Source organism: Coregonus lavaretus, assembly GCF_964263955.1.
Source record: "Coregonus lavaretus genome assembly, chromosome: 19".
Lineage (NCBI taxonomy): Eukaryota > Metazoa > Chordata > Actinopteri > Salmoniformes > Salmonidae > Coregonus > Coregonus lavaretus.
The window spans coordinates 37,429,759-37,454,950 of NC_140006.1; the positions used below are offsets into that span (position 1 = coordinate 37,429,759).

General features: G+C 42.3%; 1 protein-coding gene across 3 annotated transcripts in view; it reads left to right on the forward strand.

The window, feature by feature from the left end:
- LOC311146606 (CMP-N-acetylneuraminate-beta-1,4-galactoside alpha-2,3-sialyltransferase-like) overlaps positions 1-25,192 on the forward strand; it is a 75,221-nt gene that overhangs the window by 13,573 nt on the left and 36,456 nt on the right. For all 3 annotated transcript variants that reach the window (XM_084183132.1, XM_084183134.1, XM_084183133.1), the window contains exons 2-7: positions 4,653-4,814; positions 13,912-13,965; positions 14,454-14,501; positions 16,556-16,598; positions 18,755-18,847; positions 24,306-24,400. In XM_084183132.1, coding sequence (XP_084039258.1) covers positions 4,706-4,814; positions 13,912-13,965; positions 14,454-14,501; positions 16,556-16,598; positions 18,755-18,847; positions 24,306-24,400 — 442 coding nt within the window. In that variant the 5' untranslated portion in view covers positions 4,653-4,705. The remainder of the gene's footprint in view (positions 1-4,652; positions 4,815-13,911; positions 13,966-14,453; positions 14,502-16,555; positions 16,599-18,754; positions 18,848-24,305; positions 24,401-25,192) is intronic.

The following is a 25,192-nucleotide window of genomic DNA, read 5'->3' on the forward strand; positions in this document are numbered from 1 at the left end:
TTGTGTGCACATGCTAACAGAAAGGAATGAGGTGGGTAGCTAGCTGTGTCATTGTAGCAAAGTATTTATGCGTACATAAATCTGATCTATTAAAAGTTTTCATTTTCGTTCGATTATCTATACATTAGGCCAGGGTTCACCAACTGGCGGCCCGTGGGCCAAATCTGGCCCGCCAGCAATATTATTTGCCCACCCAATGGCCCCCAAATAAATTAATTATGAATATTATTTTCGAAAAATAAAAAATTGATTAAAAAAGTATCGGACCCGACATGCAAAAACTCCCAAATGCAATGTGCCAAGAAGGAAGTTACCCTACCTAAATAATGTAAACGTTACATTTGAACTTCATTCATGAGGAGAGGGAATGCAGGAGACAGTCAACTAAAAAAGCAGGCAGCGGACCATTTCGTGGTGCTGAAACGTAAAGCTGCAACCGCAGCGCAATCAATAGGCGGTGAACAGCGCCTGGTGCTGAAAATATAGCTAACTTGTTATGCAAGTGTTGCACAGCAACAGATGGAGAAACCCTACACAAGTCGAATAATTCATTTCAACAATAATCTTCATTTTAATTTGACTTTACAAACAACAAGAGGGCTAAATTGGAGACGATTTCTTCCGAGCCTAGGCCTATATAAAATAACTTAACTGGCTGAGGTAGGCTGAGACTTAACAGCATCTTTCACAATGAAACAAATACATGGCCTAATAGAAGTGGGATTTTTTATTTTATTAGGCCTACTTACAATTACAACTGACCAAAAATGTAGCATCTTACATAAAACAATAATTTAAAGAAAAAAAGACGGTGTCTGAATGTCTGTATCGGGATAGCCTGCTCTTTAACGACAGAACAAACAGAAAATACTGTCAGCTTGAAACCTAAATATCCCTGGATAAGCACTCACAATAATGTTAGTATTTACTAAATATAGTCATATAGGCCACTAAGTGACTTACTCAATGGGAAAAGTTCCATTTCCTCTCGGACGCAATCTTTTGGATGTCGCGTGACATGGGTGTGATTTTGATGCGCAGGCAGGCCTCATGACTTATGTGAAAGCCGGTTCCTGTCTTGAATCTAAATTGTGTTCATAGAGGAAAATGAGGACTTGCAGGTGTAAGTCGATCTGAACATTGTTAGCACATAAAATGCAAGTTTCTTTATTGTGCTGTATTCCTCTGAGCATGCCACCCAAAACGCACAAGGATTCGGCACTCCTGATTGCATCCATGATGTGCTGAAGTGCAGTAGCCTTCCAGATGACATGTCCAAATCGAACAACTCAAGCTTCCTAGTAAAGGCCTCAAGTTTTTCCACCATGTCCACGACTGTTTTCCCTCTTCCTTGTAACTGCCGATTTAACCCGTTTAAGTGACAGAATATGTCAGCCAAAAAAGCAGTGTGTGTAGCTTGCAGTTAATGCTTCAATGTTTCTGTGTCGGTCCTCTGTCTGGGGCGGGAAAGCCACTTTGAAAGTTCCATGCATTGATTCATAATGACGTCTGAGATTGAATTCTTTGTAAACAGCGACATTTTCATTGCAAATAAGACACACTGGCTTGGCATTGGGAAAATATGGTAAGATGAACGCATCTCTCTGTACTTCCCTGAAACTTCGATTTTCATTATCCACCTTTCTTTTTATACTTTTTGAGAGCGACATTTTCTCTTGCTATCAAGCTAATTGTTCTGAACGCACAGAGAAATAGATCAAATAATATTTGAATAGAGACATGGTGATTTTATGAGTGTAATCAGATCGAAATTATTATGTTATTGTCACTGAATTTATTATGTAGCCTACTAATCAGATGTGTTAAACATGTTTTTCAATTTGTAGTGTAGGACAATTAATTGTGCTAATATTACATACTAATTAAGTTGTGGCCCACCGACTATTAGCTCAATAAAAATTTGGCCCAAGACCGAACCTAGTTGACAAACCCTGCATTAGGCTTTCATCGGTCTTGGCCCAATAGGCCTGACATTTCACCTCTTTCAAGGAGCTTTCCGTTTTTGATGGGTTATTTTGCCTAAAAACCTTTAGGCCTACCTATAGAAAATTGCTAAAACAATTAGGTCCATGATCTAGCCCTGTTTTATTATTAAGATTAAAATAATTTAAAATACTAATAATTCATGTTTTGTGGAGCTCACAATACAATTGAATTTATTTTAACTTATTATCACGCCAATTTGATTGTGTGTGTATGCACTTCCGGTAATACTGTATACGGTACAGAAACAGTATGACGTATGAAAATCTGGATACTGCCCAACCCTGCCGTAGTCTTCTGAAAACCTAACCCTAGTTTTATTTTTCAGCGGGACAATTACGCACATGTTTTTATGCCAAAGACACACCAGAATGGCTTTCCAAGAGGTGGTGAGTTTCCAAAGCGTTTGTAGACTTTCACTAGGGACTGTATATTTAGCTCTAAATGATGTGCCCATGTTTTATGCCTACTTTCTTGCCTAAGACCTCAGTATTTCCTTTACAGACCTATTCAGGGCTAAAGTCTAGGCCAAGACTACACTGTGGGGTGACCAGCTTCTCCACAGGTGTCAATCAGTTGGGGCGGTGGCAATCATATCTGGCAGGTTTTCAGGAGATTGAGTGTTTGTGTTGAGTAACCTTGATTAGAGAACGCTGATGTGCACACTGGCTGGAATGTTCTGTTTTGACTCTGTCTGTCTGTGAGAAACAACCCAAAGCGGTGTCTGACTCAGTTTACACCGTTTATTGAACATATGCTATGAGCAAGACCGAGAGGGTTGTGTTATTAGTAGTTTCTTTATGAATAGGTGCTGCTATATGAGGAGCCTACTATGAATAGTCCTACTATGCAAATGGTTTTGATCAGTACAGTACCATAATGTTCCCCTAGCAGTTGCCAATAAAATAAGTTCTAAATGGATTTTTTTTTTTGTCATCTGTAGCCCCATGAAATGAGCTAAAACAAGGTCAAGTCAATGCATGCGCTGTGAATAGACCTAGGCTACGCTGTGAATAGACCTAGGCTACGCTGTGAATAGACCTAGGCTACGCTGTGAATAGACCTAGGCTACGCTGTGAATAGACCTAGGCTACGCTGTGAATAGACCTAGGCTACGCTGTGAATAGACCTAGGCTACGCTGTGAATAGACCTAGGCTACGCTGTGAATAGACCTAGGCTACGCTGTGAATAGACCTAGGCTACGTCTTGATTTACCTAGTTTATCAATAGATTTACCATTCAAATAAATGATTACATTTTTATGAAATAAGCATATTTTGCGTTATGTTTTGCATCACAAACAAAGTACGAGGGTAGTGAATTCAGCTGTAAGTTAGCAAGGAAAGTTAGATTGGTTAAAAACAAAGTCAAATTGATTGTATAATTGATTCATTTAATGCATATATGGATGTCTCTAAAAAAAATAGACCGTATGTTCAAATGTAATAATATTGAGCTCAAAAGATTCCCAACGATCTTAAGGCTAAGTTTGTTAGAACCATTGGGGTCGGACCGGTTCATTGTTAGAACCATTGGGGTCGGACCGGTTCATCGTTAGAACCATTGGGGTCGGACCGGTTCATCGTTAGAACCATTGGGGTCGGACCGGTTCATCGTTAGAACCATTGGGGTCGGACCGGTTCATCGTTAGAACCATTGGGGTCGGACCGGTTCATTGTTAGAACCATTGGGGTCGGACCGGTTCATCGTTAGAACCATTGGGGTCGGACCGGTTCACCGTTAGAACCATTGGGGTCGGACCGGTTCATCGTTAGAACTGGTCCCCGAGTAGTAGCTGAGTTTATCTGTCTGGATCAAGTGCCATTCTGTGACTTTGGCTAATATGCTTTCTTTTTTTATTTGTTGTGATATCGTGATACAAAACCAGGTATCGACGGTATCGTGACACTATTGTGTGCGTAATAACAGTTAATGAAGATCAATGGAATTTGCAGGTGTGACAAAATTGCGTTGGTGTTGGATTACATTTGTTTATACAATAGACATCCGGGTCGGGGTGATTTGTAAATCACACAGAAGTGCTAAATGAATGGGATTAAGAGAATGGGTTCATAACCCAGATATGACCACTATCTCTTCACTCATCGGTGCTGCATTCCAATCTCAGGGCACGACTGAGCAGGCATAGTGCCTCTTCCTTTGTCAAGGTGGAAACTATGGGAACCGATGGTAGGGGAGGCCAGTTGGATCATATTACCTCAGTCATGGAGAGTTTTTGGAAATTTAAAAAAACGTCTGTCGCTCAGCCTAGTTGGATGTTTGCTCAGCAGGAAACGTTCTGTTTTACTAGACATTGTTGACCAATTTCAACAATTGCAGTTTCTTAAGCCGCCGACGAGCAGTGTGCTCCACCTGTTGCAACACACTGACTTTTCATCTTCTCCCTCCCTTGATGAGCACTGATCTTGGCGTAATGGACAGCTGAAACTAATAGCTTGGTTTGGTGACCCACCTCATTGTGTAATCACCTCACTGGGTAAGCTAGTCTTCGATCAGTTGTCATTAAAGAGAGTAGATTGGGAAAGGTGAAACAGCCTAAGCCGTTTGTTACAGCCAGCCAGCCTATTTGCACACATTACTGACTCCTCCTGAACTCCCTTTTCCCTCCTCTCCTCTGCATCTCCAGTATCCTTGTAGGTGATGTGCCGGATGGTGCCATGTGAATGACTGAGAACCACCATGAAGTCGTCACACAAGCTGCTGTTCATCCTGTGCCCCATGCTGGTCCTGGGCTTCATCTACTACTCCTCTGGGAAGCTACACCTGCACATATGGGGCCAGAAGCCACGTGAGTTACGCTAGAAAGCCTACGCCTCTCTCCACTCATCCATCCATCCATCCATCCACTCGTCCATCCACTCATCCATCCATCCATCCATCTATTTGTCTATCTAACTGTCTGTTTGTTAGACTGCTGGTCAGTCTCCTCTCTCTCTCTCTCGATATGATTTTCAGCCTGTTGATTACTCCTGTCTTTCTGTTTCTGTTTGCTTGTCAGTCAAGATCTGTGTCACTGGTCTACACACAATACCCCAATAATGTCAGTGGATTTATTTTTGTTTTTTACAAATTAATAAAAATGAAAAGCTGAAATGTTATGAGTCAATAAGTATTCAACCCCTTTGTTATGGCAAGCCTAAATAAGGTCAGGAGTAAAAATGTGCTTAAGTCACATAATAAGTTGCATTGACTCACTCTGTGTGCAATAATAGTGTTTAACATGATTTTTCAATGACTACCTCATCTCTGTACCCCACACATACAATTATCTGTAATGTCCCTCAGTTGAGCAGTGAATTTCAAACAGATTCAATCACAAAGGCAAGGCAGGTTTTCCAATTCCTTAAAAAAAAGAGCACGTATTAGTAGATGGTTAAAAGCAGACATTGGATATCCCTTTGAGCATGGTGAAGTTATTAATTACACTTTGGATGGTGTATCAATACACCCAGTCACTACAAAGATACAGGCGTCCTTCATAGATCAGTTGCCGTAGAGGAGCGAAACTGCTCCGGGATTTCAGCATGAGGCCATTGGTGACTTTAAAACAGTTAGTTTAATTGCTGTGATAGAAAACTGAGGATGGATTAACTACATTGTAGTTACTCCACACTACTAACCTAAATGACAGAGTGAAAAGAAGGCACTAAAGTAAAACTGCATAAAATGTAGCATAAAAATGAACTTTATATCCTGAATACAAAGCGTTATGTTTGGGGCAAACTCAACACATCACTGAGTACCACTCTTCATATTTTCAAGCATGGTGGTGGTTGCAGAATGTTATGTGTATGCTTGTCATCGGCAAGGACTAAGGAGTTTTTTTAGGATAAAAATAAACCGAATAGAGCTAAGCACAGGCAAAATCCTAGAGGAAAACTTACTTCAGTCTGCATTACACCAGAGACTAGGAGAGGAATTCACCTTTCAGCAGGACAATAACCAAATATACACTGGAGTGGCTTTCCAAGACGGCATTGAATGTTCCTGAATGGAGTAGCTACAGTTTTGACTAAAATCGGCTTGAAAATCAATGGCTAGACTTGAAAATGGTTATCTAGCAGTGATCAACAGCCAACATGACAGAGCTTGAAGAATTCTAAAAAGAATAATGTGCAAATATTGTACAATCCAGGTGTGCAAAGCTCTTAGAGACTTACCTAGGAAGACTGCAGCTGTAATCGCTGCCAAAGGTGATTCTAACATGTATTGACTCAGGAGTGTGATTACTTATGTAAATGACACATTGCTGTATTTCATTTTCAATAAATGTGCATGTTTTCACTTTGTCATTTTGGGGTATTGTGTGTGTAGATGGGTGAAATTATTATTATATTAATCCATTTTGAATTACATTTCTGAAGGTACTGTAGACACACACACACACACACACACACACACACGTACACACGTATAGATTCATGCTACACACACATCACAACTGCTGCTACCAGACTTATTATACTGCTCAATTTATACACTGCCCCCAATACAAGTGTAAATCTTTGACTATAAATTGTTCCTTCCTGTATTATACTTACGCTAAAATGTTTATTGTATTCTACTGAAACATTTACTTTGTTTGTGTTCTTATCTTTTCTTATTGTTGTTGCAGTGTCGAGAGGGAACCTGCAAGTAAGGTTTCGTTGGACGATGTATACCATGCGAATTCCATACATACGACTAATAAAACTTGAAACTATACATGTGTATTACCATTCCCTAGGTAGCCGAAGCCCATTTCTCTCATTCATTTCCTGTAGTTGATGAGGACTAAGAGTTCCAGCTGGAGGATACAACTACAGACTGAAGGCTGTGTGAGCCCTGTGGTCAGCTCCGTACCCGCCTGGCATGTTTTGGCTGTTGGTTGGTTATGAATCAGTGTTGGTATTGAAGAGGGCTATGTAATGTTGGAAAACCTGACTCTCCCAGGGCGTGGATGGTTGGGTGATGTTTCACTGCTGGGGGTCACTGAAACATTTCTTTGTAACCAGCAGAGGGGGCTAAAAGATTTCCCATAAACACACCCCAGAACTTTTAGAATTGGCTGACAGAGGTTTGTTTCATATCAGCAGGAAACACTGTATATGTACTTTTCAGAGGAAGGGTTTGAATGGAAGTTGAAGGTTTGTGCTTTAGACTGTGGTTGCCTCTGAGTAACTTGTAGCCTGAGACATTGAAGGAAGCTTGAGAAGCTAAAAGGGACATTTTGGAAGAATATCAAAGTTTAGGGTCTTGTCCACTGGAGGGTGTTGTAATACCGCTGTGAGACTGGCATCCGAGAGGGGAGGCCCAGCTTCCTCAAGTTATCAGAGGCTCCAGTTACGGTGTCTGTTACTCTGTACACGCCCCCCATTACATTCCCAGTAAACATTGTAATTTTAGATACGCGTGCCCCTTCAAAGTAACTCATTTGAATATTTTTTTATTTGCCTCAAGTTTTTTTGGTCATTTTAATTATTCAAAAAGTATTAATGTGTCCTTTTGATTTATTCATAGATGATTCTGAAGTCTGTTTCCAATTATATAGTCCAGAAAAACACTGGATTTGGGAGTTGTGGCTTTTTGCACACTGCTGCCAGATGTTAAGGTCCCGAGGTCTGTTTGTCCAAGAGGACAGGGAGCATGTTGACATCCCTTTTGTGTACTCTCCCCAACTCTGACTTTGTTATCTGTTATTTCACCACAGAGGATCAAACCGAATAATCCCTTTTCTACACTTTTGAGGTATTCTACTCTGGGAGTCTTTGAATCACCGTTCAGGGCATTGTGTTGTGTAACTACTGTTATGTAAATATTTATCCCTACAGTGAATAGGCTAATGTTAACTCAATGACCACCAGTGAATTTACTTCATGTTTTACAATGTAAAGCACTGAACTGGTGTGTCACAAATGGTCAACAGAGTAGCTAGGCTGCAGGGCTGAGTCATGTTTGAACCCCGATAGGCTATTTCTTTGCATTTGGACATTACCTACCTGGCACCTCGAACTTCAAACAAGTTCATATGGATGTTTTTATTCCCGCTGCGGCAACTCGAGAGGATGTTTTGACACTTCTGAAGTTTCCTTGACAAGAACCCTGTGTGCATTGCCTTTACACTGTCAATATTTCGGGTCCCTGGTTTCCCCCTCTAATTTCAGGACTAGAGCAGTGATGATGGCCCATAAAGCCTGGTTGTAGTGTCAGTAGACGGAGCCCCTTCTCCCAAATCTAAATGACCACTGACTATGGGAACTTTCTCATAAAGATGGATTTGAGTGAGTGCTTCAGTCAGTGAGTGACTGTCAGTTTGATATCATAGCCTCTGGAGGCCTATACAGTGCCTTACAAAAGTATTCAGACCCCTTGGATTTCTTCACATTTTATTGTGTTACAAAGTGGGATTAAAATGGATTTCATAATTTTTTTGTCAACAGTCTACACAAAATACAGAAATCTAAGGGGTCTGAATACTTTTGCAAGGCACTTAGGTGGTGGTGGGCCGAAGACTTAACTTAAAGTTGATCGATCCCCTTCAAGGGAGGAGCTGATTCTTTTTTTTGTATATGACAGTAAAACATTCTTACAATGACTATAACTTTTGTTGGCACCTTCAATTCTTGCACTTTTTCTAATAAAAAGGATAATTCAACACTGGCCACTCAGGCAAACGTGTCGAATTTCTAAACTTTGAACCAATCAGAACTCCCGTACATACCCCTCGTAATGAAGGCAGCCAATGGCCTGCTTCTATCTGTGATGTAAACACAGCCTCTTGTGAAAATGCGAGCTGCTGTCTGATGAAGAGGAACAGATATAGCTAGCTAGCTCCCAGACTGAAGTAAGATAAATATCTGTTTTCGAATGTACTTGAAATATGCAGCATGCAATACAAATTGTCTTGATCATATGAAGAGGTGACTCCGTTGACCATTTAGCCAATTTATTGAAAGCTAGCCAATGTTAGACTAGACTAGCCAGCTACTGTAAATGTATATTTGTGTTTCATTAGCTATCTCTGTCAGTGAATTCAATTGTTGGATCATGTTTTGGCATGATTATGTCTCATTTCAAGCAACTTGCTGCAGCTTAAAGAAACATTTAATCATATACTTTGCATAGAAACCCAAATAAAAGCATGTAGATAGATAGAAAGATGTGTGTGTCATGTATCCTAGAATGGAGGTTTTAAAAGCGACAGCTGCATATGCATATTAGCCAATACATATGGCATAGCCTGAAGGCACAGTGATGCCGAAATGTTGGTGGTTTACCAAATAAATGACTGGGAGCCTGTATATAGAGTGTGCAAGACTCTATTTAATTGTATATCCTACAGCCTACACATATAGCATACCTTGCAATACAATCTTCTCTATAAACAACTGTACAATGTGCTCTGCAATAAGATAACCAGATGAGTTCTCAAATAGCGGCTGCCCAATACCATGCTGAGCATGCATAATGTTGGATGCATTGGACTATAAGGTATGGAGAATGATAAAGAGCCTGTAGGGTTATCGAGAAAGCAGTTGGGAAATGAATGTTGGAGTTTCAAAATACTAAATGTTCCGAGAATTTGAGTATATTTACGTGGTTTAATTGATTTAACTTTCCTACTAACCTTCTAAAAGTTGTTGGTGCAAAGTCTTGCCAATACATTCATTATTCTGCTATGACTGAGTGTGAGACGTTTTCCATAATGTACGTTTCACGCATATACATTCAAACAAAGAACACCAACACAAATAGTGTTTCACCATTTATTGAGTACGGAGACAAATAGCAAAGGTGGCAGTATTTGAAATATCTAAATATAGTGTAACTTACCAATCAATGTATATCAAGTGCCGTGGAGGCCACAATCTTACAATGTTGCAGTCCAGAAATGAGCCTCACCATCTATGCCAAAAGCCTGGGCCTCTGATGGAGACTGTTGAACTGTCAACAACACATGCTTCAGTATTCCCCCTTCTCTCTAGGAGTATTTGTGTGCCCAGGCCCCATAGGCTTATCGAAAGGATCCCACCCTAGTCACTAATGTAGATGACTGATGTAGAGAGAGACAAGTGCCTTAGTAGAATGCAATCTGAAGCTTGTGTGGTCCAGAGACGAGAACTCTACCATCTATGGCAAAAGCCTGGGCTCCTGACGGGGACAATAGAATTCTCCCCACTGCATGTTACAATAGTAAAAGTATGTCACCTGTTATACTGATTCTACATTGAATTTTGTCTTGGAGATGCTCAAACAAGCACGTGTATCTGTAGTTGTTGTTCTTCAACTCTAAAATGGACTAGACTGTGTAAGACAAAACCCACGAAGAAAAGACAACAGGCAAATGCACAGCATGGCTAGTTCAAACTGCAGTAGGATGGTTCTCCTCACAGGTGACTGAATCAGCCTATGCTTGGTGAATAGCACTTGGTTGATCTTTGGGAGCAGGACACAGGAGCGCTAAATAGGTTGTGAGACAAAAGTGAAAGACAAGAATGAATAAAATAAATAATCACAGCAAAGGAATGCATACTGAACAAAAACATAAACGGAACATGTAAAGTGTTGGTTTCATGAGCTGAAAAAAAAAAAAAAATCCCAGAAATGTTCCATATGCACAAAAAGCTTATTTCTCTCAAATGTAGTGCACAAATTTGTTTACATCCATGTTAGTGAGCATTTATCCTTTGCCAAGATAATCTATCCACCTGACAGGTGTGGCATATCAAGAAGCTGATTAAACAGCGTGATCATTACACAGGTGCACCTTGTGCTGGGGACGATAAAAGGCATCTCTAAAATGTGCAGTTTTGTCACACAACACAAGCCACAGATGTCTCAAGTTTTGAGGGAGCGTGCAATTGGCATGCTGACTGCAGGAATGTCCACCAGAGCGGTTGTCAGATATTTGAATGTTAATTTCTCTACCATAAGCCGCCTCCAACGTCGTTTTAGAGAATTTGGCAGTACGTCCAATCGGCCTCACAACCGCAGACCACGTGTAGCCACGCCAACAGAAATGTGTTCAGAATGAATAAATTATACACTATGTAAAATAAGGGGTTTAGGTGGTGGGCAGGCCTGGAACTTTGTGATTTTAGGGGCAAAGCCATTTGGCCTTCAAGAGTTGCCCAATCTGCCAGGGCACCAAGGCCATAAACCAAAATAGCCAATTAAATTGATTTGAAAACCGAAAAACAGTTGCCTGAGAGGAAGGAAACCGCTCCGGGATTTCACGATGAGGCCAATGGTGACTTTAAAACAGTTACAGAGTTTAATGGCTGTGATAGGAGAAAATTGAGGATGGATCAACTAACCAAAATGACAGAGTGAAAAGAAGGAAGTCTGTACAGAATACAAATATTCCAAAACATGCATCCTGTTTACAATAAGGCACTAAAGTGCCATAGAAATTAACTTTGTCCTGAATACAAAGTGTTAGGTTTGGGGCAAATCCAACACATCAAATCACTGAGTAGCATTTTTCATATTTTCAAGCATGGTGGTGGTTGCATCATGTTATGGGTATGCTTGTCATTGGCAAGGATTAGGGAGTTTTTTAGGATACAAAGAAACGGAATAGAGCGAAGCACAGGCAAAATCCGAGAACTTGGTTGTCTGCTTTCCAAAAGACACTTGTCCTGTGTGGCTCAGTTCGTAGAGCATGGCGCATGCAATGCCAGGGTTGTTCGATTCCCACGGGGGACGAGTACAAAAAAAGTATTTAAAACGTATGCACTCACTTCTGTAAGTCGTTCTGTATAAGTGAGTCTGCTAAATGACTAAAATTAAGATTTTGTTGTTGTTGACAAATTCACCTTTCAGCAGGACCTTTTCAGAGTGTGCAAAGCTGTCATCAAGGCAAAGGGTGGCTACTTTGAAGAATCTAAAATCTCAAATATATTTTGATTTGTTTAATGCTTTTTTTGTTGTTTACATGATTCCATATGTGTTATTTCATAGTTTTGATGTCTTCACTATTATTCTACAATGTAGAAATGAGTAAAAATAAAGAAAAACCCTTGAATGAGTAGGTGTGTCCAAACTTTTGACAGGTACTGTACATTGAAGTTGTTCCACTCAGGAACATCAAATGTTCCTGAGTGGCCTAGTTACAGTTTTGACTTACACTACCGTTCAAAAGTTTGGGGTCACTTAGAAATGTCCTTGTTTTCAAAAGGAAAGCAATTTTTTTGTCCATTAAAATAACATAAAATTGATCAGAAATACAGTGTAGACATTGTTAATGTTGTAAATGGCTATTGTAGCTGGAAATGGCTGATTTTTAATGGAATATCTACATAGGTGTACAGAGACCCATTATCAGCAACCATCAGTCCTGTGTTCCAATGGCACGTTGTGTTTGCTAATCCAGGTTTATCATTTTAAAAGGCTAATTGATCATTAGAAAACCCTTTTGCAATTATGTTAGCACAGCTGAAAACGGTTGTGCTGATTTTAAAGAAGCAATAAAATTGGCCTTCTTGAGACTAGTTGAGTATCTGGAGCATCAGCAATTGTGGGTTCAATTACAGGCTCAAAATGGCCAGAAACAAAGAACTCTTCTGAAACTCGTCAGTCTATTCTTGTTCTGAGAAATGAAGGCTATTCCATGCGAGAAATTGCCAAGAAACTGAAGATTTTGTACAACGCTGTGTACTACTCCCTTCACAGAACAGCGCAAATAGGCTCTAACCAGAATAGAAAGAGGAGTGGGTGGCCCCGGTGCACAACTGAGCAGGAGGACAAATACATTAGTGTCTAGTTTGAGAAACAGACGCTTCACAGGTCCTCAACTGGCAGCTTCATTAAATAGTACCCGCAAAACACCAGTCTCAATGTCAACCGTGAAGAGGCGACTCTGGGATGCTGATCTTCTAGGCAGAGTTGCAAAGAAAAAGCCATATCTCAGACTGCCCATCTTTAATCTTTTCTTTTTATTGGCCAGTCTGAGAATGGCTTTTGAATGCAACTCTGCCTAGAAGGTCAGCATCCCGGAGTCGCCTCGTCACTGTTGACGTTGAGATTGGTGTTGAGATTGTTGACGCTTCACTCTTCCTATACGGTTACAATTAGATAACTTCCTAATTGGGTATTTAATGTGTTAACACCGACTTGTTGCACCATTTGAGGGATAGTTTTAAGTGTGGTTAAAATGCCAGTATATGGCAGTTTTAGTGCAGTCTCAACAAACAACCCAGTGTTTGCCGGCCTAGAATCCCGTGCCCCCTGCTCTGCTTTCATGTTCATACAGACAGCAGTGGGTCTCCTTTCTCATTGTTAAGCAGAGGCCTGTTGGTTGTGCTTAATCATCAGCAGTTAGACAAAAGAACACGACAGCTGTCCTCTGCTTATTTTGATAGAGGAACATTTTGTTGCTTTTTGAATACCTGGGATGGTTCTGTTTGAACCTGAGCCTCGTTATGCAAGAGTTCAGTTTTTATCTCTTTGAAATACAAATGAAGAAGACAAATCTGTAAGGGGAAGTGGAAAGGAAATGTGGACCTGTTGCCAACTGATAAAGATAACAAACAACATTCGTAAACGGGGCAGGGGGATTCACAGGTCAGGGTGGGTCCGCAGTGCCTTAAAGCCATAAAAATGGTTTTACGCGCCTGATGGGCAACAGTTGCATTTAAAAGCCCTCTGTAATGGGCCAGTTCTACCTGCCTAAAAGTCTAATAGATTGTAGATGTAGCTGCCTCTGTCTTGAAAATATTTTGTTGGGCAAAGAAACAATATGATCAATAAGGTGCGTCTCTGTTCATTTGTTTTCTATCTGACTGTCTGTTTGTGCTTGTTTGTCCTTGTCTGCTCTTCCTTTTCCTGTCCAGCCCTCTCGGTCTCAGTTGCTGAGCGGCCATTCTGTCTCATCTGATGTCCTCTCTAACCCCTTCTGTTTGCAGAGATTGATTCGGAGTCCACTCTCATAGTCCCGACTAAAGGTCAAAGCACCACAGGTAGACTGAGGTGCCGAGGCGCTAGCCCCCTTTATATTGAGTGATGGTGGGAAAGTGGTGAAACCGGGCTGCTTAGGGGCTCACTTTGGAATAACAACAACTCTCCACTAACACTACAACAAAAGCCTTGCATTTGATCCTCTCCTCTTGTTTTCTGACCAGAGTGTACTCATTCACTCATGTACTGTGGTCTTTGCTGGTACCTTTCAGAAACTACAACAACAAACACAATAATAATCGGAAATGTGCATTTCGTAGATGATTACCAGCACAATGGGAAGGCATCTTGATTTGGGGGATCCAGACTCTTGGTTTTTAATTGGACCTTGGGGTACTAACGTCACTAACCTCTCTTCCTCCTTGGCCTCTGTGGTATTAGAAGTTTGTGTCTTGTGCACATGCCCTTGCTAAGCCTATCGGGCTGCGGACACCGGTTGCCGTGGTTACCCCCACCGGACCGGGCCTAACTGACCCTTTTTGTGTTTCAGAGTTGGAAGCGGACGTTGCTCTCACCGTGGGACGAATAGTAGGCTCAGGTACAAACCTTTCCCCCTCCCTCTCCACCCCTCTTTAATAATACAGCTCCAAGTGCCTCCTGGAACACATCACACCTCAGCGGCCATGTTGGGGGGGTTCCTCATCTCTAAGAAGTTCACGCTTCTCACAAAGATAATCGTACGCTATTTTGTTTCTTGCAGAGAGAGCTTCTCTGCAGTCGACGTCGTCCCAATTAGAAGTTATAATGTCTTCAAAGGCTCAAGGTGTAATTTATGATGAAACTGTATCAGTAAATCGGATCTTTGACAGATAGCTAGTACTACAGGGTGGGAGTCGCTGTTCATTGTTATTGAACTGTGTTGTCTCCCAACATGGTGCCTGGCCAGACTCCCTGCAAGGCTGTGTCGCTGACTACTGATTTTACGAAGGTCCCATGCTTGGCTCCCTTTCCCTGGAAAGGGCTACTGGACAAACTCACAAACTGTTTTTTTAAAAGGTGTCCCATTGGCATGGCTAGAGAGAAATGAGTGTGACAGGCAAATGTGGCTCTGTTTTTCTTCAACCTTTTGAACCAAGTCAACCACCACACACACCCCAGTCCCAGACATTGGATGGCACTGGTGTCCGTGGGGGAGTTTCAGTTGGCCTGATCCGGAGAGATCACGACTGTGAGCTGCACGTAAACTCCTATTGACTTCGACCACATATCCCAAACCGAATGTGGACAGAGCAAATAAAGCACAGTTGAATCATCCATGTCACTCTATTAAATGATGCAACAGCTCCCTCTGTTGTTGAGCATAGAAAAGCAGCTCTGTATCAGCCTTTTTAAAAGGGGCATAAAGTTAAAGGTTAGGCAGCGACACAGAGTCTGGAGGGTGTCTGGTTCTAGGTGGTTTCAGTGGCCAAGGTTTATAATACAGGCAGGGTCCTGCTGCTTCCTCTGCTCAGCTCTGGCTTCCTACCACACACATAATATCCACACCATACACACACACTCTCATAGCTGCTGCATTAAAACCCATGGCTCATCTTTCAAGGCCCCGCTCTCCTCCTCTTCTACTTCTCTCATCTAGCATCCCTCTGAAGACGTAGTGCAGCCTCAGGAGTGCTGAGAACTGCTTCCACTTTCACCCTTTCTCCCCAATTGCTTATTGTATTATCTTGATAAGGGGTCATTTATGTAATTGCTGTCCTTTTCATGTTTATTCAATCACAGATAAACAGTATTTACTGGCTTCGTCAGAAGATGCTGTTCAGTTGTGAGTAATGGTAAAGATCTGGATAGTTTCAAGCTGTAGTAGCTTGTAGAGATTCGCTAGTAACACGTCTTCACTGTGATTCACAGATAAATGGCGAAGTGTAAATACTTCAGTAGCAGTAGGTTCCAGAGACCTGGGGCATTCTGTTGACCTAACGGTTTGACAGAATGATATATGAACTAAGTCAGCATGCCTCGTAGTGTATTGGCGTCAAGCCGAGTCTCGTCCAGGTCACAGTGATGGATACATGTGTACACAAACGGACTGAAGTGGAATTCAAATAACTGTCTTTCGGAATTGATTTCCGTGTTGAAGGACACTATTACTAAGCTGTTAACTGTTTTCTCTTGTCCGAGCAGAAAAAGCAGGTAGATCTTTTTGAAGACAAATTTGGCTTGTGCTTCTTTCCCCTTCGCTACTAAAAAAGCCTAAACGCCGATGACGCTTGAAACGGCACCTATGGACCGACCCCGTACGGTCCTCCTCCATAGGTGAATCATAACTGCTGTTTTTAACTTATCATTTGGACTTGAATCTCGGCGGAATGTTTTTGGCTGGCTTTCCCTAACCCCCGCTTGTTTGACCGGCCGCAAAAATCTCTCTAACCCTAATGCTTTCAACAGAGTGTTTTACTTTGGTTTCTTTTCTTTATGAAAGTCCACAGGCTGTTTACTTGGCGAGAGATGTACGACTATGGCTACGACGCCAATAGTTGACTATGTTCAAGATGAGGATGGATGATCACTCTGTCTTGGTTCACAAGCCGTTTTGAATCCTGTTTGTTAATTTCAGTTTTCTTACCCATTTTCTGTCTCTTTCTTTCTTTATAGTGTATGATAAGCAGGGCTTTCTGCTGAAGCTGGATGGAAAGTTGTAAGTAAAACTACATTTTGTGAAGTAAAACGTCATTTTAAAGCCAAAGGGCCACATCTTTCTCATCTCCAATTGATTGTTGTAGCATATGCTAATTTAGCAGATGCTAGTTGTCTGATCTTAAGAACGGGCTATATTCAGTTTAAACTAATCAGAAACTGAACTGGAACTAGTTTCCTGAATATTAGTATTGTGACCTATTAATCTAATTTGCATCACTAGTCAATTCAATAAACATGCCATCATTCATTGGAATTATTTTAGCCAACTTTACACCAAGCAATTGTGCTGGGTCTAATTGTTATAACCACACACCAATCCCTATGTGACTAATACATGTTGAGCTGTGTTTGTGTGTTGGGTATGGCTTATATGCAAACTTGAGTAATTGTATTTTGTTGGCGTGAGAGCGTATGTATGTGTGTGTTGACGCTCCCACTGTAAACTTTCATTCTCATCACCACTCCACCACTACATGAGTATTTACATTTACGTAAGTCAATACTTTGTAGAAGCACCAACATTTGCCCATTTATTCTTTTCAAAATTCTTAAAGCTCTCTCAAATTGATTGTTGATCATTGCTAGACAACCATTTTCAGGTCTTGCCATAGATTTTTAAATACATTTAAGTAAACTGTAACTCCGCCACTCAGGAACATTCACTGTCTTCTTGGTAAGCAACTCCAGTGTAGATTTGGCCTTGTGTTTTAGGTTATTGTCCTGCTGAAAGGTGAATTCATCTCCCAGTGTCTGGTGGAAAGCAGACTGAACCAGGTTTTTCTCTAGGAATTTGCCTGTGCTTAGCTCCATTCCATTTATTTTTATCCTGAAAATTTCCCCAGTCCTCCACAATTATAACTTGATGCAACCACCCCTATGCTTGAAAGTATGGAGAGTGGTACTCAGTAATGTGTTGTATTAGATTTGCCCCAAACATAACACTTTGTATTCAGGGCAAAAAGTGAATTGCTTTACCACATTTATTGCAGTATTACTTTTGTGCCTTGTTGCAAACAGGATGCATGTTTTGGAATATTTTTTATTCTGTACAGGATTCCTTATTTTCTCTCTGTCTATTAGGTTAGTATTGTGGAGTAACTACAATGTTGTTGATCCATCCTCAGTTTTCTCCTATCACAGCCATTAAACTCTTAACTGTTTTAAAGTCACCTTTGACCTCATCGTGAAATCCCTGAGTGGTTTCCTTCCTCTCCTGCAACTGAGTTAGGAAGGATGCCTGTGCCTTTGTAGTGACTGGGTCTGTTGATACACCATCCAAAGTGTAATTAATAACTTCACCATGCTCAAAGGGATATCCAGTGTAATTTTTAATTTTTTTTCCAATAGGTGCCCTTCTTTGTTGGGCATTGGAAAACCTCCCTGGTCTTTGTGGTTGAATATGTGTTTGAAATTCACTGCTCGACTGAGGGACCTTACAGATAATTGTTTGTGTGGGATACAGAGATGAGATAGTCTTTCAAAATTAATGTGGAAAAAGTGAAGGGATGTGAATACTTTCTGAAGGCACTGAATCTGTTCTGACCATACACACACTATAGGCACAACTTCAGGAGAGCGTTTCAATGCTAGTTCTCATCTGGACCTGCTAATACAACTGCCTACAGCAGTGGTCAACAGCTCTGATCACTTCCTCTGACCTAGAAAATATGGCACGTTAGCAAGAGACTCCAGCCCATTCCACTCCAGCTATAGCCTGTCCATCCACGCACCCCCTTCACCCTGCCATGCCCCCATCTCATCAACACTCCCTGTGTGTGACAGATAGGCCTCCCATAGCGCTGGCCCCGTCTCCTCTCTCCCCCCTGTTTATTTGAACTAGTCGCGTGCCATATAGCAGGTAATTAATGAGTATGATAGCAATGAGGAGGAGGTACAAGGGGCTGTTGGATGCGGTAGAACTTGACCTCTTTAGTCCCTACTTTACCTCTAAATGGGAAAGGACCAGCATAGGATGGGCTAAAGGGATCATGTTGATTATTATTTGAATTATATTTTCTCCTCTCAGCTTCATCTCAAACTATTTTCAGTTCTTTCTTCCTGGGAGATCTTTGTTTAAATTGGATTGTGTGGAAGTGCAAACACTGCTTGTTATCTGGTCATGTTGTTATCCTTCCCTCTTGGTGACATTTGCAGGCCAGCAGAATTGGTGTACAAGTATGGCAACCTCAGCGAAGGAGTGTGCAAGCCGGGCTACGCAGCTGCCAAGATGACCGCCATCTATCCAAAGTGAGCAAAACTCTCTTCAGGGTTTGATTAGAGTCCTTGAGTGCATGTTGAGTCTTAAGAGGATTCCTCTCTTTGTCTCCACTCCTTTGTACTTTGTACTGCTGAAAATACTGGTCAGGTGAAGGCAAATTAATTTCAGTTTAGTGCAGATGAAGGAGAGGAGATAAGGAGAGGCAGGAACTCTAAGCTATTGAGACGAACCCCTAGAGACGTTATGACATTACTCAAGCCAGCATGGCCTATGGGGATCGACTCAGAACATAAAAGCCCCCACATTCCCACACAATCTTTTAGTAATTCATTCATATCCTTACCACAAACACTATACTAGGATCATCAACTAGATTCTGCCGCAGGCTATTTTTTTTCTTGAGCAGATGGTAAGGGGGCTGGAACATAATTACAAATAATTTGTAGTCTGCAAATTGACTGCAAGAAGCCCAAATGGATATAATATTTGACTAAAACATAATAATTTCAGGCCTTGCTTACATTTGTATATGATCACAGATATTTCTCTATTATGCGTGGGAATACTTGGGAACAGATTTCAAAAAATGTTAATCAATTGGAGCTGATTTCCTGGTGTTTTTAGTATTATATCCAAAAATAAAACAATTTTAAAATGTTCAGAAAACTTGGGGGGACAAATAAAAGCGGGTTGCCAGCTGGGGAACTGTGCACTACACCATGTCCTCATCAGCCCTCCGAACACAAAAGCATCTCTGTTGGGAGAATGTAGCCCCCATCCAACTCCATTTTAAATGGATGCCAGAAATGAGCCGCCGCTGAGGCTTTTTGTTGGAGGGGCAACGACTTCCTGTCCAGGAGGGCATTACTCATCACTTGTCCTCCGAACACGATCCACGGAACACTCGACGGCCCTCCGTGATGCCACTGGGCCTTTGATGCCATCCCTGCATCTCCTCTCCAGCCATGAGTTAGTGTCTCATGAGTGCTCAACAGCTCTGGCTAATAAAGGGGCATTTTCCACATAGCAGAACAATGGCCCGAGGCATTTTTACTCAGCTGCCTGTAAATGTGGAAAATGGCGACTCCATCTTAACATACTGTACGATGATGCTGTGTTGATCCGTGGTCTGCAAAATGACGGCTAATAGTGGCTCACAATGCTTAAATTGGCTGACTGTTTTGAATGACAAACAAGACATTTTTACATTTTAGTCAGAGCGACTTGAGTGCATACATTTTTTTTTTTCATACTGGCCCACCGTGGGAATCGAACCCACAACCCTGCCGTTGCAAACGCCATGCTCTACCAACTGAGCTACATCCCTGCCGGCCATTCCCTCCCCTACCCTGGACGACGCTGGGCCAATTGTGCGCCGCCCCATGGGTCTCCCGGTCGCGGCCGGCTACGACAGAGCCTGGATTCGAACCAGGATCTCTAGTGGCAGTCGTTAAAGACCAGCAATGACATGATATTTATTGTATTTTGTGTTTCTTATTCTTTCTGAAACAACATATTTGGATAAATATGACTCTCATACCGAAACCAAAAGGGTTGTGTAACACGTCGTCATGGCGTGTTACACAAATAGTCTTATGATTATTATCTAACTCAAGAGAAAAGGCCTAACTTTGGGAGAGCTACGTTGGGGCGCTGCTAAATTACAGCAGTCGTTAAAGAAAAAGCAGTCTGGTTTTCAGGCGGTTTTCAGGCCCTTCCAACTACTACGAGGCTATGTGTTAACGATGTCTCCCAACGACTTCCTCTAATCAGCCACACGTGTCGGATCAAAGTACCCTACAAAACAGCCCCTTCTGGGACAGCATTGATTACTACCACATTCACTTCAGTAACACACAATTCAGTTAGTACAATTAATGGCTTATAGTGACAGTTATGTGTGTCTGTTAGATGTCCTAGAGTCTGATGAGTGCCATGTGTGAAAAAGCAAAATGTCCGGTTTGGTCATGCATGACATGTACAACTACAGATGTCAAATCTAAATATTCAAACTGCTACCTCTTTTTGGCCACTTTTGCTTCCCTGTCAGCCCACTCACATAGAGGAGTGGCATCCCCAGCTCTGTATGACAGATCTAAATCCCTTTCTTGGTCTAACACTCACAACGAAATAAGTTGATGATTCACGTAAAGACATGGCCTACATTTTCTTGGCAAACTGAATTCAGCATGAGTTATTTAATCTGTAGTAGAAACAAAGTATATACACTGACAGTCAACTTGGCCATAGAAACTCCCTCCCCCTCATGAAGTGAGGTCCCTCCACCTTGACCCATAAGACTCTAAGCCCTGTGCAAGCCGGGGGGTGGGTGGGGGGGGAAGAGACTTCACTTCAGGAGATTGAGGGAGAGGGGGTTTCTCTATAACAGATAGAAAGATCAGGAAACATTTTATTTATTTATATGTATTTAACCCCTTATTTTTGGCACTAAACAGTCTCCATATATACATTACCAGTCATATATACACTACTCATTCAAGGGTTTTTCTCTATTTTTACTATGTTTTACATTGTAGAATAATAGTGAAGACATCAAAACTATGAAATAACACATGGAATCATGTAGTAACCAAAAAAGTGTTAAACAAATCAAAATATATTTGAGATTCTTCAAATAGCCACCCTTTGCCTTGATGACAGCTTTGCACACTTGGCATTCTCTCAAAAGGCCCTGCCCCACGGAATACAATTTATTTCCAACACCTCCCCTCACGCCAAACTGTTTGTATTGGAGCCCTAAATCAAGTGTTGGCGGTGAACTTGAGTGGAGCGGTTATGAAAATATGACCTCCAGTGAAAGGAAATGAGCACTCTGTGCCCCGGCCTCCTGTTTTGGGAGCCCTGTCTCTTTAAGACAAGCAGACCAGATCCCTGTCTGTCCATCCGTTCATGGGCTAGGAGACTCTTGACTGTCCCAGTTATATATAATGCGGCTGGGTCCCTGAAGCCACATGTTGATGAATCGCGGTTTGTTTTGGCAAGGGTCTACTTCTTTGTCAGGTGATGTGAGGAGAGAGAGATGGAGCGGGAGAGCCAGACATTACTTACTCCCCCCCCCTTATGACACTGTGGTACAACTTGTGCCTCAAGTGCAATTAAGGAGTTTGGGGGAGGCACCACATTAAGGAGTTTGGGGAAGGCACAACATTAAGGAGTTTGGGGGAGGCACAACATTGAGGAGTTTGGGGGAGGCACAACATTAAGGAGTTTGGGGGAGGCACAACATTAAGGAGTTTGGGGGAGGCACAACATTAAGGAGTTTGGGGGAGGCACAACATTAAGGAGTTTGGGGGAGGCACAACATTAAGGAGTTTGGGGGAGGCACCACATTAAGGAGTTTGGGGGAGGCACCACATTAAGGAGTTTGGGGGAGGCACAACATTTTGGGAAGTTGAAAAGCGGCTCCTCTAAAACATGTTTGGTCATTGATTTCAGACACACTTAGTAGGAAGTGAAGTCTGGTAATCTGATAGCGGACTCGGATTCCTTTGGTGTTAGTAGCCATCTTCCGCTTGACTTGTCGCACTTAACTGGCGGCAGGTAGCCTAGCGGTTACGATCGTTGGGGCAGAAACCGAAATGTCGCTGGTTCAAATCCCCGAGCAGACTAGGTGATACATTTGTGGTCCTCTGTAGCTCAGCTGGTAGAGCACGGCGCTTGTAACGCCAAGGTAGTGGGTTCGATCCCCGGGACCACCCATACACAAAAAAAAAATGTATGCACGCATGACTGTAAGTCGCTTTGGATAAAAGCGTCTGCTAAATGGCGTATTATTATTATTATTATTTGTCTGTGTCTGTGCCCTTGAGCAAAGCACTTAACCCTAATTGCTCCTGTAAATCGCTTGGGATAAGGGTGTCTGCTAAATTACTAAACTGTAAACTGTGGGCAGGCATAACTAGTGGTTGGTTAAAATGGCCCATGGCACCCTGAGTTCCTCCTTCAGATGTTGTGGAGGACCTGTTGTGGTTTGCGCCCCGGGCCTGTGTGAGTTGTTGTTACTGTCAGCGTAAACTGAGAAGCTGCCTGTGTTGTAGAGACATAAACCGTCCTAGGACCAGTAATGTCCTTGTTATCCCCCTCTGTTTAAATGCCAGTCTGCAAGCTTGTTGTGAAAACCTTCACTGCGAGCTGTAAAAGTGGATCATTGGAGCTGCAGGCTTGTTAAACGAGAACCCCTGTGCTCTCCCCAGCGAGACAGCGGGTCATAAAAACAGACATCCATCGTCCGGCCACACTTCCAGAAGCAGCACGTACAGCTCTGGCCTGACTGGGGGAAGTGGCTCCTTCTGATTTGAGGGGAGTGCTTTATCAAAGGGGGGGGGGGGGGGGGGGTCGCACAGCCAGGGAGACATTTTAAATGTACTGTGTACCCTTAACAGTCACAGCTTCTTTGAGTATGACAAACGAGATTTGTTTTTATTTGAAGCCACCGAGGGCAGGGGAAAGTGGGTTTATACTGTCATGGCACATTTTCCTGTAGTCTAAAAATGTTTTAAGATCTTCAAAGGAATATATTTTGTTGTTTGCTTCGTTTCTGTACATCAAACCCCTGTCTGTATACCTGTAAGTAACTAGGTTGGTGTCGGAGTACTTTGTTGGTGCGCCAACTGTTTCTGCACACATTACCAATCAACACTGCCCTCTTAAGTAAGACGGCCAGGCCCCTTCCTCTAAATGGCCAGGCCCCAAATCATCTTGGACAGAAAAACACTGATGTCAATACATCGTCAGGACACGTATACCCAAACTATGCGTCAAGAATGATTTAGACCTTTTCCTGGGGAAAAAAACGTTGTCAATAAGGGTACATGCAGGAGGCTTGTTCTCTCTTTCTCCCCTGTGTTATTTATTTTCCTTCCTTGAGTCAACCCATTTTGCTCTCTCTGTGTGTGCAGGATTGGTTTGGGGAACGTTGTTAGATTGATGAGTGGAACAAGCGTCTCCTCTTACGGCCCAGTGTCTTTAACTCCTGGCAGGACATTCACACCAGAGCCCCAGGGGTCACGGCAGAGATGAGTGGGGGCCACGTCCTTTTCAGGGAGAAAGGGAGAAGAAACGCTTTTAGAAAAAAAACGGTCAACTTCTAATTTAGTGTCCAGCGAGACATTGGGGTTGTGTACCCCCAGACACACATTCTCCGCTTGATCACTCACCCGTGCATGGGTGTTCAGGTAAACTCCATTGCTCATTGACAAGTGTCAATCCAACTTGATTAACACAGCACGCTATCTGTGGTGGATCTCTCATAGCAAGCTATCTGGAATAGGACAAGGGTTTGGCTGGCTTTTGAACTATGTATCTGGAAATGAGAGTGCACGACTAAGAAGTCAACACAACACAAAGTAGGCCTATTTTGTTTAACTTTAGTCCTCCTGGACTGTTCATGGGTGAACAGACAATCTGAAGTCCTTCTCTAAAATATATTAATCTCTCCCGTTCTTCTCTCTGCTGTTCTTCTGACAGGTTCATGAAGCCAGCTCCCATGTTTCTCGACCGGAACTTCAAGCGTCTGGCCAAAGTCAACAGTTACTTACCTCCATTTGGATTCAAAACACAAGGTAAGACGCATTGCGTGTCTAACACGTGCACAAATTGGATTATGCCCCCGTCCATGTATCTCATTGATAGAGTAACTTGTCATGGTGGTTTTAGAACTGTGTATGGATGGTGGTTTGGGCTGGATAGGTAAGCTAAAGAGAAGAGGGTGCCAGGGTTGTACCATCCTTATCACCACGCGTCAGTTAGCGCTTGGTGATAGAGCTGGCAGAACAGCCCTCCTGGCCTGCTTGGGTTGATCTAATTCTGCTCCTGTCATGCTCACTGATGTCTCCACACACTGCCTCTGACCGTGCCATTGCCTGGGGTGGGGAGCAGGGTAGAGGGTGAGAATGGGATGCATTAATATTACAGGACATTTCTTGCTACAGCAACATCTGGATAGCGAAACAGCACTTTTCAGTTTCTCTGAACTTCTACAAACTTCTACGGCATTTTCCAACTTCAACACCCATCCTAAATGTATGGCGAAATGCATCAAACTACTTAACATATTATATATTAATCATTTAGCAGAGACTCTCTTATACAGAGCAACTTACAGGAGCAATTAGGGTTACGTGCCTTGCTCAAAGGCACATTGACAGATTTTTCACCTAGTTGGCTCGGGATTCGAACCAGCAACCTTTCGGTTACTGGCCTGACGCTCTTAACCGCTAGGCTACCTACCGTTCTTTCCTCGACTGTGAAGTAGTCACGTCTCAATACGGGGTTAGGTAGCTCACTGACTGCGACAAGACCGACAAGAATCTATGCATTTCACGAATCAAACTTGAGAACATCATGCTATCAGA